General features: G+C 36.7%; 1 protein-coding gene across 11 annotated transcripts in view; it reads left to right on the top strand.

Annotated features, from left to right (window-relative positions):
- The window catches only part of LRCH3 (leucine rich repeats and calponin homology domain containing 3), a 112,943-nt gene that overhangs the window by 51,039 nt on the left and 46,579 nt on the right, over positions 1–15,325 (top strand). For all 11 annotated transcript variants that reach the window (XM_082839176.1, XM_082839177.1, XM_082839168.1 and 8 more), the window contains exons 5-6: positions 165–301; positions 1,463–1,572. In XM_082839176.1, coding sequence (XP_082695302.1) covers positions 165–301; positions 1,463–1,572 — 247 coding nt within the window. The remainder of the gene's footprint in view (positions 1–164; positions 302–1,462; positions 1,573–15,325) is intronic.

Here is a 15,325-nt window from a genome sequence, read left to right as displayed (position 1 = left end):
AGATTTCATTTTATGCCACTTTGCTGTATATCAGTTAACCACTAAGAAAGAATGGAAGTGAATACTTATGTTAAATCCATTATATTTAGCTAGAAGCTCCTGAAAAAAGTTGTCTAGTTTTGAAATTATCATTAACTGTTTATTTCCACCTTATCTCCCTGCAGAGCTAGCAGAGTTGCCTTTGATACGGTTAGACTTTTCCTGCAATAAAATTACAACAATCCCTGTTTGTTATCGGAATCTCAGGCACCTACAGATGATCACCCTAGATAATAATCCACTACAATCTCCTCCTGCACAGGTAAACCATAGTTGACTTGAAGTATGTTATGAACTTTTTTGACAAAAGATGAAGTTTAAAAGTTATAAGTTATATGTATTTATCTTTTTTTTTAGAAATTAAGTTCTTTTAAAATAAATTCACAACTTATATGTATTCTTTAGAAGCCTTGAATAAATGGGATGGAAGATAGGTAATATTCCAAAAATGTTTTTCCTTTCACTAAATTGACTTCTTTTTAATTTGAAGGAGACTTAAAGTTTTTTTCTAATAAAATTTGAGTTATTTCTTTCTAGTAAAACTTAAATGTAGACAATGTAAATGCTAAAGACAAAATACTCAGCTTATAGAACTAAAGATCATCAATGTATCTCTCATGACCATTGTTTTTGTACTTTCCTATTTTCTAAATCTTAAGTTCCTCGTTTAGTCAGTTTGGTCATTTGTTTATCAGTGACTGAAATGAAACTACTTAATAAAGTTATTATAAGGTAGCTTTACAAATAGATTCTAGACATTCTGTAGTCTAAAAAGTGTTGACCAGCTTGTATTTTTCACTGTAGCTTTCCTTACTCTGCAATTAATTGATGGTCTTGTACAAGCCTCTGTATGGCAACTGTTAAACTTTATGAGTAAACTTCATAACTATAGAAAGGCCTCATAATCCTAAAGAATTTGTGTGTTGACTGTGGGACAGAAGTCAGTAGGTAGCAACAGAAGTATATATAACTTTTTTAATCATTTCCTGCTTTTCTCTCTTACAGGAAGTAAGATTGAAAACGTAATTGTGCATGATTGTTGGATTCCTAAAAACAAAAGTTACCAATATAATCCATGGGGAGCAATGCTTTAAATCCCTGACTATGCCTAACCAATCAATATAAGTTTACTTGGTATTCTAACAGTGTTTATAATCATAAATTATTTATTTTATATGTTACTGAAACTTATTAGTGACTAGAAAACAAAAACCTACATTTCTATCACTTAAACGCCTAAAGTAACAAATGATATAATGTTATAATCAGTACATTTTTTAATATTACTGTATATACTTGATAGAAATGCCTTCTATTTCCAATATACATTAAGTAAAAATGTGTTTTTATTTTAAAATGCTAGGGGACACATATATTTCAGATGAGTAATAATTTGGTTGTATTTATATGTTACTTTGTTTAGATATGTATAAAAGGCAAAATCCACATATTTAAATACCTGAACATACAGGCTTGTAAGATTGCTCCAGATCTGCCAGATTATGATAGAAGACCCATGGGTTTTGGCTCCTGGTGAGTATGTTGTATTCTTTTATTATTATATTCCATCTCACAGAGAATCAAATAAACTGAACCTTTAAATTTACCTGACTCTTTGTTTGACCAAAGGGAAATATCCTAGTCTGACACAATTTTTCTCAGAATGCTTATATTAAGTAAAAGTTGATTACATAGATGTGACAAAGTGTAGTCCTAAGTCAGGGTTTCTCAGCCTCAGCACTGTTGATATTTTGAACTAGACAATTCTTTGTGGTGAGCTGTCCTATACATTGGAAGGTGTTTATCAGCATCCCTGGCATCTGTAGCACCTTCCAAAGTGACAAACAAAACTGTCTCCAGTAATTGCCAAATATCCTCTGAGGGGTCCCCAGTTGAAAACTACTGGTCTAAGTGACTTGAATACTAACTTTGGCTCTCCTGTTAACTAGCTCTGTGACTTAAGGCAAGTCATTCAAACTTTTTGGGCTTCATTTTTCCCAGAGGGAGTGAAGGGGTTGGATTTGATGACCATTAATGTCACTTCACGATCTTTTAAGTCTGTGAATCCCTCAGCTACGTATAACACCTGACTTTTACAAAGTTACTTTTTGGCATTCCCAACCAATGGAACAATCTTAAATAGCAGGAATTAAATTCAAAAAGCCTTTTAACAGGCAAAATTGATGTCTCAGTGAAGGTGCAGTAATATTCATAGACTTTACTCAAAAGAGAACGCTTTAGGCCTTCTCTTGGAACTTGTCACATTTACGTAAAAGCACAGTCCTAACCTTCTCAGTGTCCTAGTCTAAAACAGATTAACAAACTTCTATTTTGGTAGAGTTAAGTTAACAAACTTCTATTTTAGTAGAGTTTCTAAAAGCAGGCAGTAAAAATACAAAAATAATTTGAAGGAAAAAAAAACTGTAAAAAGCAGATGCATAGGGAATTCCCTGGTGGTCCAGTAGTTAGGACTTCTCACTTCTAGTGCAGGGGGCCTGGGTTTGATCCCTGGTCAGGGAACTGAGATCCTGCAAGCTGTGTGGCACAGCCAAAAAAAAAACAAAAACAAAACAAAAAAGCAGATGCATATTCAAGTTAGTGATAAACTCTGAAAGGGAGGAAGATTCTGTGTGAATGAGGCATAAGGGGGCTTCTCATTGGAGTGGCTTCTCTTGTTGCGCAGCAGGTGCTCTAGGCGCACAGGCTTCAGTAGTTGCAGTGCACGGGCTCAGCTGCAACTGGAGAAAGCCCACGCACAGCAACGAAGACCCAACATAGCCGATAGATAGATAGATAGATAGATAGATAGATAGATAGATAGATAGATAGATAAACCCTTTTAACTCTGAGAGGACTGAAAGCACATATGTGGTGTTAAGGAGGACATAAAAGGTTTTGCCAGATGGTAGGGATTAGGTCTTACACAATGTGCTAATCTAGACCTCTCTTAGAGGAAGGATTTTGGCAGTGGGGGTGGATATGAGGAGACCCAGACCACTAATACCAAGAATTTAAAATTTTCTCCATTATCTCCTTTTCATTTCTTTTTCCTCCTCCCTCAGTTCATTACTTATAATATGGAACTCTTGTTTCTTATTTATAGAAGAAAGTTTTGTTTTTCCTATTTAAATATTTCTAAAAGTTTCTACTCCTGTACTCTTAAAATAGATGTACAACAAATAAAAGTAGGTTTTCTTTTATATATACACTAATTTATTTTCTCCCTTGGAGTTAGTAATCCTTGGGAAGGAAAAGTATTCCTCTCCAGAAATAGCAGAGTAGGAACATTAAACTGCTACTGTTGCCTTTGAGGTTTGTGTGTAAGATATGAATAATGATTACTGGGTATGTGTATATGAGGGTATGCCTGAAGAAACCAAGGAGGAAGCATCATTACCTGTATGAACAGTGAGCTTTGGTTGAGGGCTGCAGTGCTAATTGCAGAACCTATTTCTCTCTGTGACTCTATCCTTAGTTTTGAAGACTAATTAGTCTTGGCCTAATTTTTTTTTAAATATAGCAACTTCATTATTTTACTTTAAAAACATATCAAGAAATCCTGGGAAGAGACTTGTGTGTATTTGCTAAGAGATACAGGAAGGCTTGAGTCAATAGAGAAACCTTTCCTAAATGGGAAGTCTAAATAGCATAAACATGTCATGTTTCTCCAAAGGAATTAGTAATTATAGATCTAATATATTCCATTCCCTATAATAATCCCTAATTATGCTCCCTAGGTTAATCTGTCTTCTGCATTTTCCATTTTTTCCAGAGTTATGTTACTTATATATATATATATATATATATATATATATATATATAACAAAAATATTTCCTTCAACTCCTCATGCACCAGCAAATGAGACATCATACTTTCATGTCTTTCTCACTAAGGTACAGATTAGTAAGACTGCATTGTAGTTAGCAGTGCATTTATTCAAAATGCAGTCATGGAGTCAGAAGGCCTTAGTTCTAGCTCTGGATCTCTGTACTATTAGGCAGTTCACTTAACCTCTCTGACCCTTGGTTTCTTCAATGTGATCTTTACCCTGTTTATATTTCTAACAGTAGTTGTGAGGATCAAATGATCTGTGTTTGAAAGTGCTTTGCTGACCATAAAGCCCTATATGAATATTAGGCATTAGAGTTATTAGCTGTCTACTGTGATCTTGGACAAATTTAGTCTAAGAGTTCTGTTTTGCTAAAGAGAATTTTTATTAATCCTGTAGCTCTTCAGGTATTCAGTACAAGTTACTGCTGTGGTAATTTCAATCCTTAGTTGCAACTTTCTAACTACTTTTGTGTAGCATAAAAACAACACACAGTCTTTCTTAAATCATTTTATAAAGGTCACAAATGTTTTTACTCATTTTCAGTTGTAAATGTTTCCAACTCCTTTAGCAATTTACACTGTTGTGATAACTTTCTTATTTTATACAATGGCACACATTTTTTAAAATAGTGATCTAAAGTGAACTATGCCTTTTTGCTGTGATGATTTTAAGCAGCTTTAGACTAAATGTATTTATTTATGATGACGTGGCAGTGAGCCAAAACTAAGGAACAGCTAAGCCACTGGTAAGAAAAGTCCTGCCTCTGTAACCCCGGTAGTGGAATTAATTCTCTACAACAAGCCTGAGCTTGTGAAAGCAGTGGCCATCCTTTATTCATATTTATATTCTAAGCAGCTGGAAAACTGCCTGGCATTCAATAAATGTTTGGTGAACTAAACTCAAATGAAGCAGATTTGGTGACTCTCTCTTAAGGACACATTCTTCATAGAATGATAACTTTTATTTAATGCTTTGTGCAGGTCCTTAGCTTATATTTTCTCAAGTAATCTTTATAGCAACTCTGTGAGATAGGTGTTGTTAATCTTTTTTTTTTTTAAACTTATGAGAAAACAGAGGTTGAAAGAGGTAAAACAGGTTAATTAAAGTCACATAGCTAAGAAATGATGGTGCCAAGTTATCAGTCCAGATCTGTTAAATTATTTGAAAAAAGCCATATTTTAAACTCCTTACTGCACTATACTGATTCACAGTTCATCTCCCTGCCACACAGAGTAACATAAGCATTTGAATCCATTTTATGCTAGGTAGTTTACTAAAGAGACTGGACTTTCTAATAGGACATAGCTGGAGCCTGGCTGGCACAACTCTTCCTGGCCTCACAAAGGCCATATTTATACATAGGGTGACCATCTGTCCTAGTTTACCTGTGACTAAGGAGTTTTCTGGGACATAGGACTTTAGTGCTAAAACCAGGAAAATCCTGAACAAACCTGGAGGGTTGGTTAACCTATGTCTCACTTTAATCTTATCAGTCTAATTTCTGAGAAAGAGCAAATATGTGGAGAAGCTAAAGGTAACTGAATAAAGAAGATAAAATAATAGCTTAGGGCAAAGATTCTATTCTCTTGATGTTGCCCACTTATAAAATAGCACAGTAAAATTAGGCTTACCTTGATTGGTCACTTCACAGAAAATACATTATATAAAACAGTATCCTCTAGAAATCTGAAAATCTTTACTTGAAAATTTTACATAATATTAAAAAGTACTGTTCAGTAAATCCTGAAATACATGTATTTCTTTTGGCATCTGCAAAAAAGAATTCTTTAAGTATGACTTAAATATATATTTCATCAGAAAGCTTTTAAAATTAGGTACCTTGGCCTGACTTTGCTGTGATAAAACACACACAGTACCTGTCCTTAAGATCTGGACTCTTAAACAGGCATAAAAGCAGACATGTCATGTAGACAGTACACATAAAACATTTTACTTAAATGCTAACAATTGGGAGATCTAGATGAAGGGCAAATAGATATCATTGTATTACTCTCCCAACTCTTGTGTAGATATGAATGTTTTCAAGATAAGAAGTTGGGGGAAATTCACTACTTTTTTTTGGAGAGAAGTAATTTTGGAATTATACTGAGACACTTATTTTGCTAAATGATCTTTGTAGTGGAGGGTAGGAAAATGAGTTAGATAGCTGGAAAATACCTATATTTTTGGATCTTTATAATCAGAGCATGTTTAGCACATTGGACAAATAGGTCTGTATATTACTAAATACATACAAAGTAAGATCTTTATCAGTAAAAATAACTGACAAGTTATAAAAATGTCTTACATTTACATAGGGTTTTGTTTCTGTTCTTTTGTTTTTACTTAACACCTTTTACTTTATGTGAAGGCGTATGAGTAAGAATGTTTAACCTCATTTTACAAAGGTTAAGTGACTTCTTTGAGCTAATAGTTGGTTGGATTATCTGTGAAATCCAAATACATTGCTCCTTCCCTGTACCTTAGGTTCTGATTCATTGTGACAGCATGACACAATAATTTTTTTAAAGTTATGTACACAAACTTAGAATACATGGAATAAAAAATCTGATACCAGAAGAACACTACATATTTTAAATTTGTACCATTGAAAGTTGTTTTCAACCTAGGCAGTCTTACTAAATGAAATGCTAATAGACCAATTTTTAACAGAGTCCTTATCATGTTTTAGACTTCAAATTAAGCTAACTTTTAAAACTATGTTTAAAAACAAGTAAAAACTAAAGCTATAAACAAGTAAAAACTAAAGCTATAAAACTTTTAGAGGAAAATATGGAAGAATATCTTTGTGACTTGGGGTGGGCAAGGATTTCTGAGGACACAGAAACGAATAACCATTAAAAAATGATAAACTAAATTTAATGAAAATTAAATACATCTATTTACGAAAAGAAAATATTAAGAAAACAAATAGGCAAACCACAGACTGGGGGAAGATATTTACAAAATACATATATGACAAAAGACTTCTATCCAGAATATCTAAAGAATACCTGCTTATACTTAATGTTAAAAAGACAAACAACCCAGATCTGGGAGAAGATGGCGGAAGAGTAAGACGCGGAGATCACCTTCCTCCCCACGGATACATTAGAAATACATCTACACGTGGAACTGCTCCTATAGAACACATACTGAGCGCTGGCAGAAGACCTCAGACCTCCCAAAAGGCAAGAAACTCCCCACGTACCTGGGTAGGGCAAAAGAAAAAAGAAAAAACAGAGACAAAAGAATAGGGATGGGACCTGCACCAGTGGGAGGGAGCTGTGAAGGAGGAAAGGTTTCCACACACTAGGAAGCCCCTTCGCGGGCGGAGACTGTGGGTGGCGGGGTGGGGAGCGTCGGAGCCGTGGAGGAGAGCACAGCAACAGGGGTGCAGAGGGCAAAGCAGAGAGATTCCTGCACAGAGGATCGGTGCCGACCAGCACTCACCAGCTCGAGAGGCTTCTCTGCTCACCCGCCGGGGCGGGTGGGGGCTGGGAGCTGAGGCTTGGGCTTCGCTCGGATCGCAGGGAGAGGACTGGGGTTGGTGGCGTGAACACAGCCTGAAGGGGGCTAGTGCACCACAGCTAGCTGGCAGGGAGTCCGAGAAAAAGTCTGGACCTGCCGAAGAGGCAAGAGAGTTTTTCTTCCCTCTTTGTTTCCTGGTGCATGAGGAGAGGGGATTAAAAGTGCTGTTTAAAGGAGCTCCATAGACGGGCGCGAGCCGCAGCTATCAGCATGGACCCCAGAGACGGGCATGAGATTCTAAGGCTGCTGCTGCAGCCACCAAGAAGCCTGTGTGCGAGCATAGGTCACTGTTCCCACCTCCCCTCCCGGGAGCCTGTGCAGCCCGCCACTGCCAGGGTCCCGTGATCCAGGGATCCAGGGACAACTTCCACGGGAGAACGCACGGCGCACCTCAGGCTGGTGAAACATCACACTGGCCTCTGCCGCCACAGGCTCACCCCGCATCCGTACCCTTCCCTCCCCCGGCCTGAGTGAGCCAGAGCCCCTGAATCCGCTGCTCCTTTAACCCCATCCTGTCTGAGCGAAGAACAGATGCCCTCAGGCGACTTACACGCAGAGGTGGGGCCAAATCCAAAGCTGAACCCCGGGAGCTGTGCGAACAAAGAAGAGAAAGGGAAATCTCTCGCAGCAGCCTCAGAAGCAGTGGATTAAAGCTCCACAATCAATTTGTTGTACCCTGCATCTGTGGAATACCTGAATACACAACGAATCATCCCAAATTGAGGAGGTGGACTTTGGGAGCAAGATATATTATTCTTTCCCCTTTTCCTCTTTTTGTGAGTGTGTATGTGTGTGCTTCTGTGTGAGATATTGTCTGTATAGCTTTGCTTTCACCATTTGTCCAGGATTCAGTCCATCCGTTCTTTTTTTTTTTTTTTTTACTTTTTTAGTTTTAAATATTTTTTCATAATAATTATTTTTTATTTCAATAACTTTATTTTATTTTATCCTACTGTATTTGATTTTATTTTATCCTCTTTCTTTCTTTCCATTTTTTCTCCCTTTTATTCTGAGCCGTGTGCATGAAAGGCTCTTGGTGCTCCAGCCAGGAGTCAGTGCTGTGCCTCTGAGGTGGGAGAGCCAACTTCAGGACACTGGTCCACAAGAGACCTCCCAGCTCCACGTAATATCAAACAGCGAAAATCTCCCAGAGATCTCCATCTCAACACCAAGACCCAGCTTCCCTCAACGACCAGCAAGCTACAGTGCTGGACACCCTATGCCAAACAACTAGCAAGACAGGAACACAGCCCCATCCATTAGAGAGAGGCTGCCTAAAATCATAATAAGACCACAGACACCCGAAAACACACCACTAGATGTGGACCTGTCCACCAGAAAGACAAGATCCAGCCTCATCCACCAGAACACAGGCACTAGTCCCCTCCACCAGGAAGCCTACACAGCCCACTGAACGAACCTTAGCCACTGGGGACAGACACCAAAAACAGTGGGAACTACGAACCTGCAACCTGTGAAAAGGAGACCCCAAACCCAATAAATTAAGCAAAATGAGAAGACAGAAAACACACAGCAGATGAAGGAGCAAGATAAAAACCCACCAGACCTAACAAATGAAGAGGAAGTAGGCAGTCTACCTGAAAAAGAACTTAGAATAATGGTAGTAAAGATGATCCAAAATCTTGGAAATAGAATAGAGAAGATGCAAGAAACATTTAACAAGGACCTAGAAGAACTAAAGAGGAAACAAGCAATGATGAACAACACAATAAATGAAATTAAAAATACTCTAGAAGGGATCAATAGCAGAATAACTGAGGCAGAAGAATGGATAAGTGACCTGGAAGATAAAATAGTGGAAATAACTACTGCAGAGCAGAATAAAGAAAAAAGAATGAAAAGAACTGAGGACAGTCTCAGAAACCTCTGGGACAACATTAACCAACATTCGAATTATAAGGGTCCCAGAAGAAGAAGAGAAAAAGAAACGGACTGAGAAAATATTTGAAGAGATTATAGTTGAAAACTTCCCTAATATGGGAAAGGAAATACTTAATCAAGTCCAGGAAGCACAGAGAGTCCCATACAGGATAAATCCAAGGAAAAACACACCAAGACACATATTAATCAAACTATCAAAAATTAAATACAAAGAAAATATATTAAAAGCAGCAAGAGAAAAACAACACATAACACACAAGGGAATCACCATAAGGTTAACAGCTGATCTTCCAGCAGAAACTCTGCAAGCCAGAAGGGAGTGGCAGCACATATTTAAAGTGATGAAGGAGAAAAACCTGCAACCAAGATTACTCTACCCAGCAAGGATGTCATTCAGATTTGATGGAGAAATTAAAACCTTTACAAACAAGCAAAAGCTGAGAGAGTTCAGCACCACCAAACCAGCTTTACAACAAATGCTAAAGGAACTTCTCTAGGCAAGAAACACAAGAGAAGGAAAAGACTTACAATAACAAACCCAAAACAATTAAGAAAATGGGAATAGGAACATACATATCGATAATTACCTTAAATGTAAATGGATTAAATGCTCCCACCAAAAGACACAGACTGGCTGAACGGATACAAAAACAAGACCGTATATATGCTGTCTACAAGAGACCCACTTCAGACCTAGGGACACATACAGACTGAAAGTGAGGGGATGGAAAAAGATATTCCATGCAAAAGGAAATCAAAAGAAAGCTGGAGTAGCAATTCTCATATCAGACGAAATAGACTTTAAAATAAACAATATTACAAGAGACAAAGAAGGACACTACATAATGATCAAGGGATCGATCCAAGAAGAAGATATAACAATTGTAAATATTTATGCACCCCAAATAGCAGTACCTCAATACATAAGGCAAATGCTAACAGCCATAAAAGGGGAAAACAACAGTAACACAACCATAGTATGGGACTTTAACACCCAACTTTCACCAATGGACAGATCATCCAAAATGAAAATAAATAAGGAAACACAACCTTTAAATTATACATTAAACAAGATGGACTTAATTGATATTTATAGGACATTCCATCCAAAAACAACAGAATACACTATCTTCTCAAGTGCTCATGGAACATTCTCCAGAATAGATCATATCTTGTTGGGTCACAAATGAAGCCTTGGTAAAATTAAGAAAACTGAAGTCATATCAAGTATCTTGTCCAACCACAACGCTATGCGACTCGACATCAATTACAGGAAAAGATCTGTAAAAAATACAAACAAATGGAGGCTAAACAATACATTAATAACCAAGAGATCACTGAAGAAATCAAAGAGGAAATAAAAAAATACCTAGAAACAAATGACAATGAAATCACGATGACCCAAAACCTATGGGATGCAGCAAAAGCAGTTCTAAGAGGGAAGTTTATAGCAATACAATCCTACCTTAAGAAACAGGAAACATCTCGAATAAACAACCTAACCTTGCACCTAAAGCAATTAGAGAAAGAAGAACAAAAAAACCCCAAAGTTAGCAGAAGGAAAGAAATCATAAAGATCAGATCAGAAATAAATGGAAAAGAAATGAAGGAAATGATAGCAAAGATCAATAAAACTAACAGCTGGTTCTTTGAGAAGATAAACAAAATTGATAAACCATTAGCCAGATGCATCAAGAAAAAAAGAGAGAAGGCTCAAATCAATAGAATTAGAAATGAAAAAGGAGAAGTAACAACTGACACTGCAGAAATACAAAGGATCGTGAGAGATTACTAAAAACAACTCTATGCCAATAAAATGTACAACCTGGAAAAAATGGACAAATTCTTAGAAATGCACAATCTGCCAAGACTGAACCAGGAAGAAATAGAAAATATGAACAGGCCAATCAGAAACACTAAAATTGAAACTGTGATTAAAAGTCTTCCAGCAAACAAAAACCCAGGACCTGATGGCTTCACAGGAGAATTCTATCAAACATTTAGAGAATAGTTAACACCTATCCTTCTCAAACTCTTCCAAAATATAGCAGAGGGAGGAACACTCCCAAACTCATTCTACGAGGCCACCATCACCCTGATACCAAAACCAGACAAAGATGTCACAAAGAAGGAAAACTACAGGCCAATATCATTGATGAACATAGATGCAAAAATCCTCAACAAAATGCTAGCAAACAGAATCCAACAGCACATTAAAAGGATCATACACCATGATCAAGTGGGGTTTATTCCAGGAATGCAAGGATTCTTCAATATACGCAAATCAATCAACGTGATACACCATAATAACAAATTGAAGGAGAAAAACCATATGATCATCTCAATAGATGCAGAGAAAGCTTTCAACAAAATTCAACACCCATTTATGATAAAAACCCTGCAGAGAGTAGGCATAGAGGGATATCGTCCTCAATGTTGAAAAATTGTAACCATTTCCACTAAGATCAGGAACAAGATAAGGTTGCCCACTCTCACCACTAGTATTCCACATAGTTTTGGAAGTTTTAGCCACAGCAGTCTGAGAAGAAAAATAAAAGGAATCCAAATCGGAAAAGAAGAAGTAAAGCTGTCACTGTTTGCAGATGACACAATACTATACATAGAGAATCCTAAAGATGCTACCAGAAAACTACTAGAGCTAATTAATGAATTTGGTAAAGTAGCAGGATACAAAATTAATGCACAGAAATCTCTGGCATCCTATACACTAATGATGAAAAATCTGAAAGTGAAAGTAAGAAAACACTCCATTTACCATTGCAACAAAAAGAATAAAATATCTAGGAATAAACCTACCTGTATGCAGAAAATTCTAAGACACTGATGAAAGAAATTAAAGATGATACAAATAGATGGAGAGATATACCATGTTCTTGGATTGGAAGAATCAACATTGTGAAAATGACTCCACTACCCAAAGCAATCTACAGATTCAATGCAATCCCTGTCAAACTACCACTGGCATTTTTCACAGAACTAGAACAAAAAATTTCACAATTTGTATGGCAACACAGAAGAACCTGAATTGCCAAAGCAATCTTGAGAATGAAAAACAGAGCTGGAGGAATCAGGCTCTCTGACTTCAGACTATACTACAAAGCTACAGTAATCAAGGCAGTATGGTACAGGCACAAAAACAAATATAGATCAATGGAACAGGATAGAAAGCCCAGAGATAAACCCACGCACATATGGATACCTTATCTTTGATAACGGAGGCAAGAATATACAATGGCGAAAAGACAGCCTCTTCAATAAGTGGTGCTGGGAAAACTGGACAGGTACTTGTAAAAGTATGAAATTAGAACACTCCCTAACACCATACACAAAAATAAACTCAAAATGGATTAAAGACCTAAATGTAAGGTCAGACACTATTGCACTTTTAGAGGAAAACATAGAACACTCTATGACATAAATCACAGCAAGATCCTTTTTGACCCATCTCCTAGAGAAATGGAAATAAGAACATAAATAAACAAATGGGACCTAATGAAACTTCAAAGCTTTTGCACAGCAAAGGAAACCATAAACAAGACCAAAAGACAATCCTCAGAATGGCAGAAAATATTTGCAAATGAAGCAACTGACAAAGGATTAATCTCCAAAATTTACAAGCAGCTCATGCAACTCAATAACAAAAAAACAAACAACCCAATCCAAAAATGGGCAGAAGACCTAAATAGACATTTCTCCAAAGAAGATATACAGACTGCCAACAAACACATGAAAGAATGCTCAACATCATTAATCATTAGAGAAATGCAAATCAAAACTACAATGAGATATCATCTCACACCGGTCAGAATGGCCATCATCAAAAACTCTAGAAACAATAAATGCTGGAGAGGGTATGGAGAAAAGGGAACCCTCTTGCACTGTTGGTGGGAATGCAAATTGATACAGCCACTATGGAGAACAGTATGGAGGTTCCTTAAAAACCTAAAAATAGAACTACCATACGATCCAGCAATCCCACTACTGGGCATATACCCTGAGAAAACCATAATTCAAAAAGAGTCATGTACCAAAATATTCTTTGCAGCTCTATTTACAATAGCCCTGACATGGAAGCAACCTAAGTGTCCATCGACAGATAAGTGGATAAAGAAGATGTGGCACATATATACAATGGAATATTACTCAAGCCATAAAAAGAAATGAAATTGAGTTATTTGTAGTGTGATGGATGGACCTAGAGTCTGTCATACAGAATGAAGTCAGTCAGCAAGAGAAAAGCAAATACCGAATGATAACACATATATATGGAATCTAAGAAAAAAAAAAAAGGTCATGAAGAACCTATGGGTAAGACGGGAATAAAGACACAGACCTACTAGAGCATGGACCTGGGGGTATGGGGAGGGGGAAGGGTAAGCTGGGACAAAGTGAGAGAGTGGCATCACATATATACACTACCAAATGTAAAATATATAGCTAGTGAGAAGCAGCCACATAGCACAGGGAGATCAGCTCAGTGGTTTGTGACTACCTAGAATGGTGGGATAGGGAGGGTGGGAGGGAGGGAGACTCAAGAGGGAAAAGATATGGGAATATATGTATATGTATAACAGATTCACTTTGTTATAAAGCAGAAACACAGCATTGTAAAGCAATTATTCCAATAAAGATGTTAATTTAATAAAAGACAACCCCGTTGAAAAATGGACAAAAGGCTTGAATAGACTTTACGAAGAAAGATATATAAATGACTAATAAGCACACAAAAAGGTGCTTATCACTAGTCATCATCGAAATGTAATGAGATACCACTGCACATCTACAAGAAGGAATAAAATTAAGACTGAGAACACCAAATGTTAGGATGTGGAACAACCAGTGCTCTCATATTGCTTATGTAATACAATATGTAAAAAGTAAAACTGGAACATCCATTTTGGAAAAATGGATTGGCACTTTTTTTTAACAGCTTTATTGAGATAAAATTTACAAATAATAAAATTTACCCATTTTAATGTGCAATTCAGTGAGTTTTAGTACGTGAATACAGTCACAAAACTACCAACACAATCACGATATATATTTTTTTATCACCCTCAGCCCCAGGCAATCACTGATCTGCTTTCTGTCAGTATAGTTTTGCATTTTCTAGAATTTCATAGAAATGAAATTGAACATTATGTAGCATTTTGTCTGGCCTCTTTTACTTAGCAAAATATTTTTAAGGTTATTGATGTTGCATTTTTTAATGGGCAAAAGATTTGAACAGACATTTCTCAAAAGAAGATAAATGAACGGCCAATAAGCACATACAAAGGTATTAAATATCACTGATGTTAATTATCACTAGTCATCAGAGAAATACAAATTAACACCACATTTTATACCCATCAGAATAATAACTAAAATTAATGACTGGGAATACAGTGTTGGCAGCTGGAACTCCAATACATTGCTGGTGGGGATGCAAAGTGATACAGCTACTTTCAAAAACAGGTTGGCAGGGTTTTTTTGTTTTTGTTTTTTAAGTTAAATCTATGCTTACCATACAATTCATCCATTCTACTCCAAGGTATTAAAAACGTCAAGAATTTCACTGACATGATGCTGAGTAGAAAAAGAGTACATATACCATTTTTATGCATTCTGGAATAAGCAGAACTAATTGTATTACTTTTCTATTGTTACCACTCCAAACTTAGAGGCGTAAACAACACAGATTTATTATTTTATGGTTGTGTAGGTCAGAAGTCTAAATCGTGGTCTCATTGAGCTAAAATTAAGATGATGGCAGAGCTGCATTCTTTTCTGTAGGTTTTGAGTAGGATGTATTTCCTTGCCTTTTTCAACTTCTAGAGGCTGTCTTCTTACCTTGGTTCTTGGTCCCCTCCCTCCATCTTCAAGCCAGCATTGAATCCTCCTCTTCTATTTCCCTCTTCCATGTTTAAGGAACCTTGTGATTACATCGAGCCCATTCAGATAATTCAGGATAATCTCCCTAATTTAAGGTCCTCTGATTAGCAACCTTACTTCTATCT

This window comes from Leucopleurus acutus, assembly GCF_964270905.1.
Source record: "Leucopleurus acutus genome assembly, chromosome: 5".
Classification (NCBI taxonomy): Eukaryota; Metazoa; Chordata; class Mammalia; order Artiodactyla; family Delphinidae; genus Leucopleurus; species Leucopleurus acutus.
Note: the sequence above shows the minus strand (reverse complement) of the source record. Positions and strands in the feature narration are given on the sequence as shown.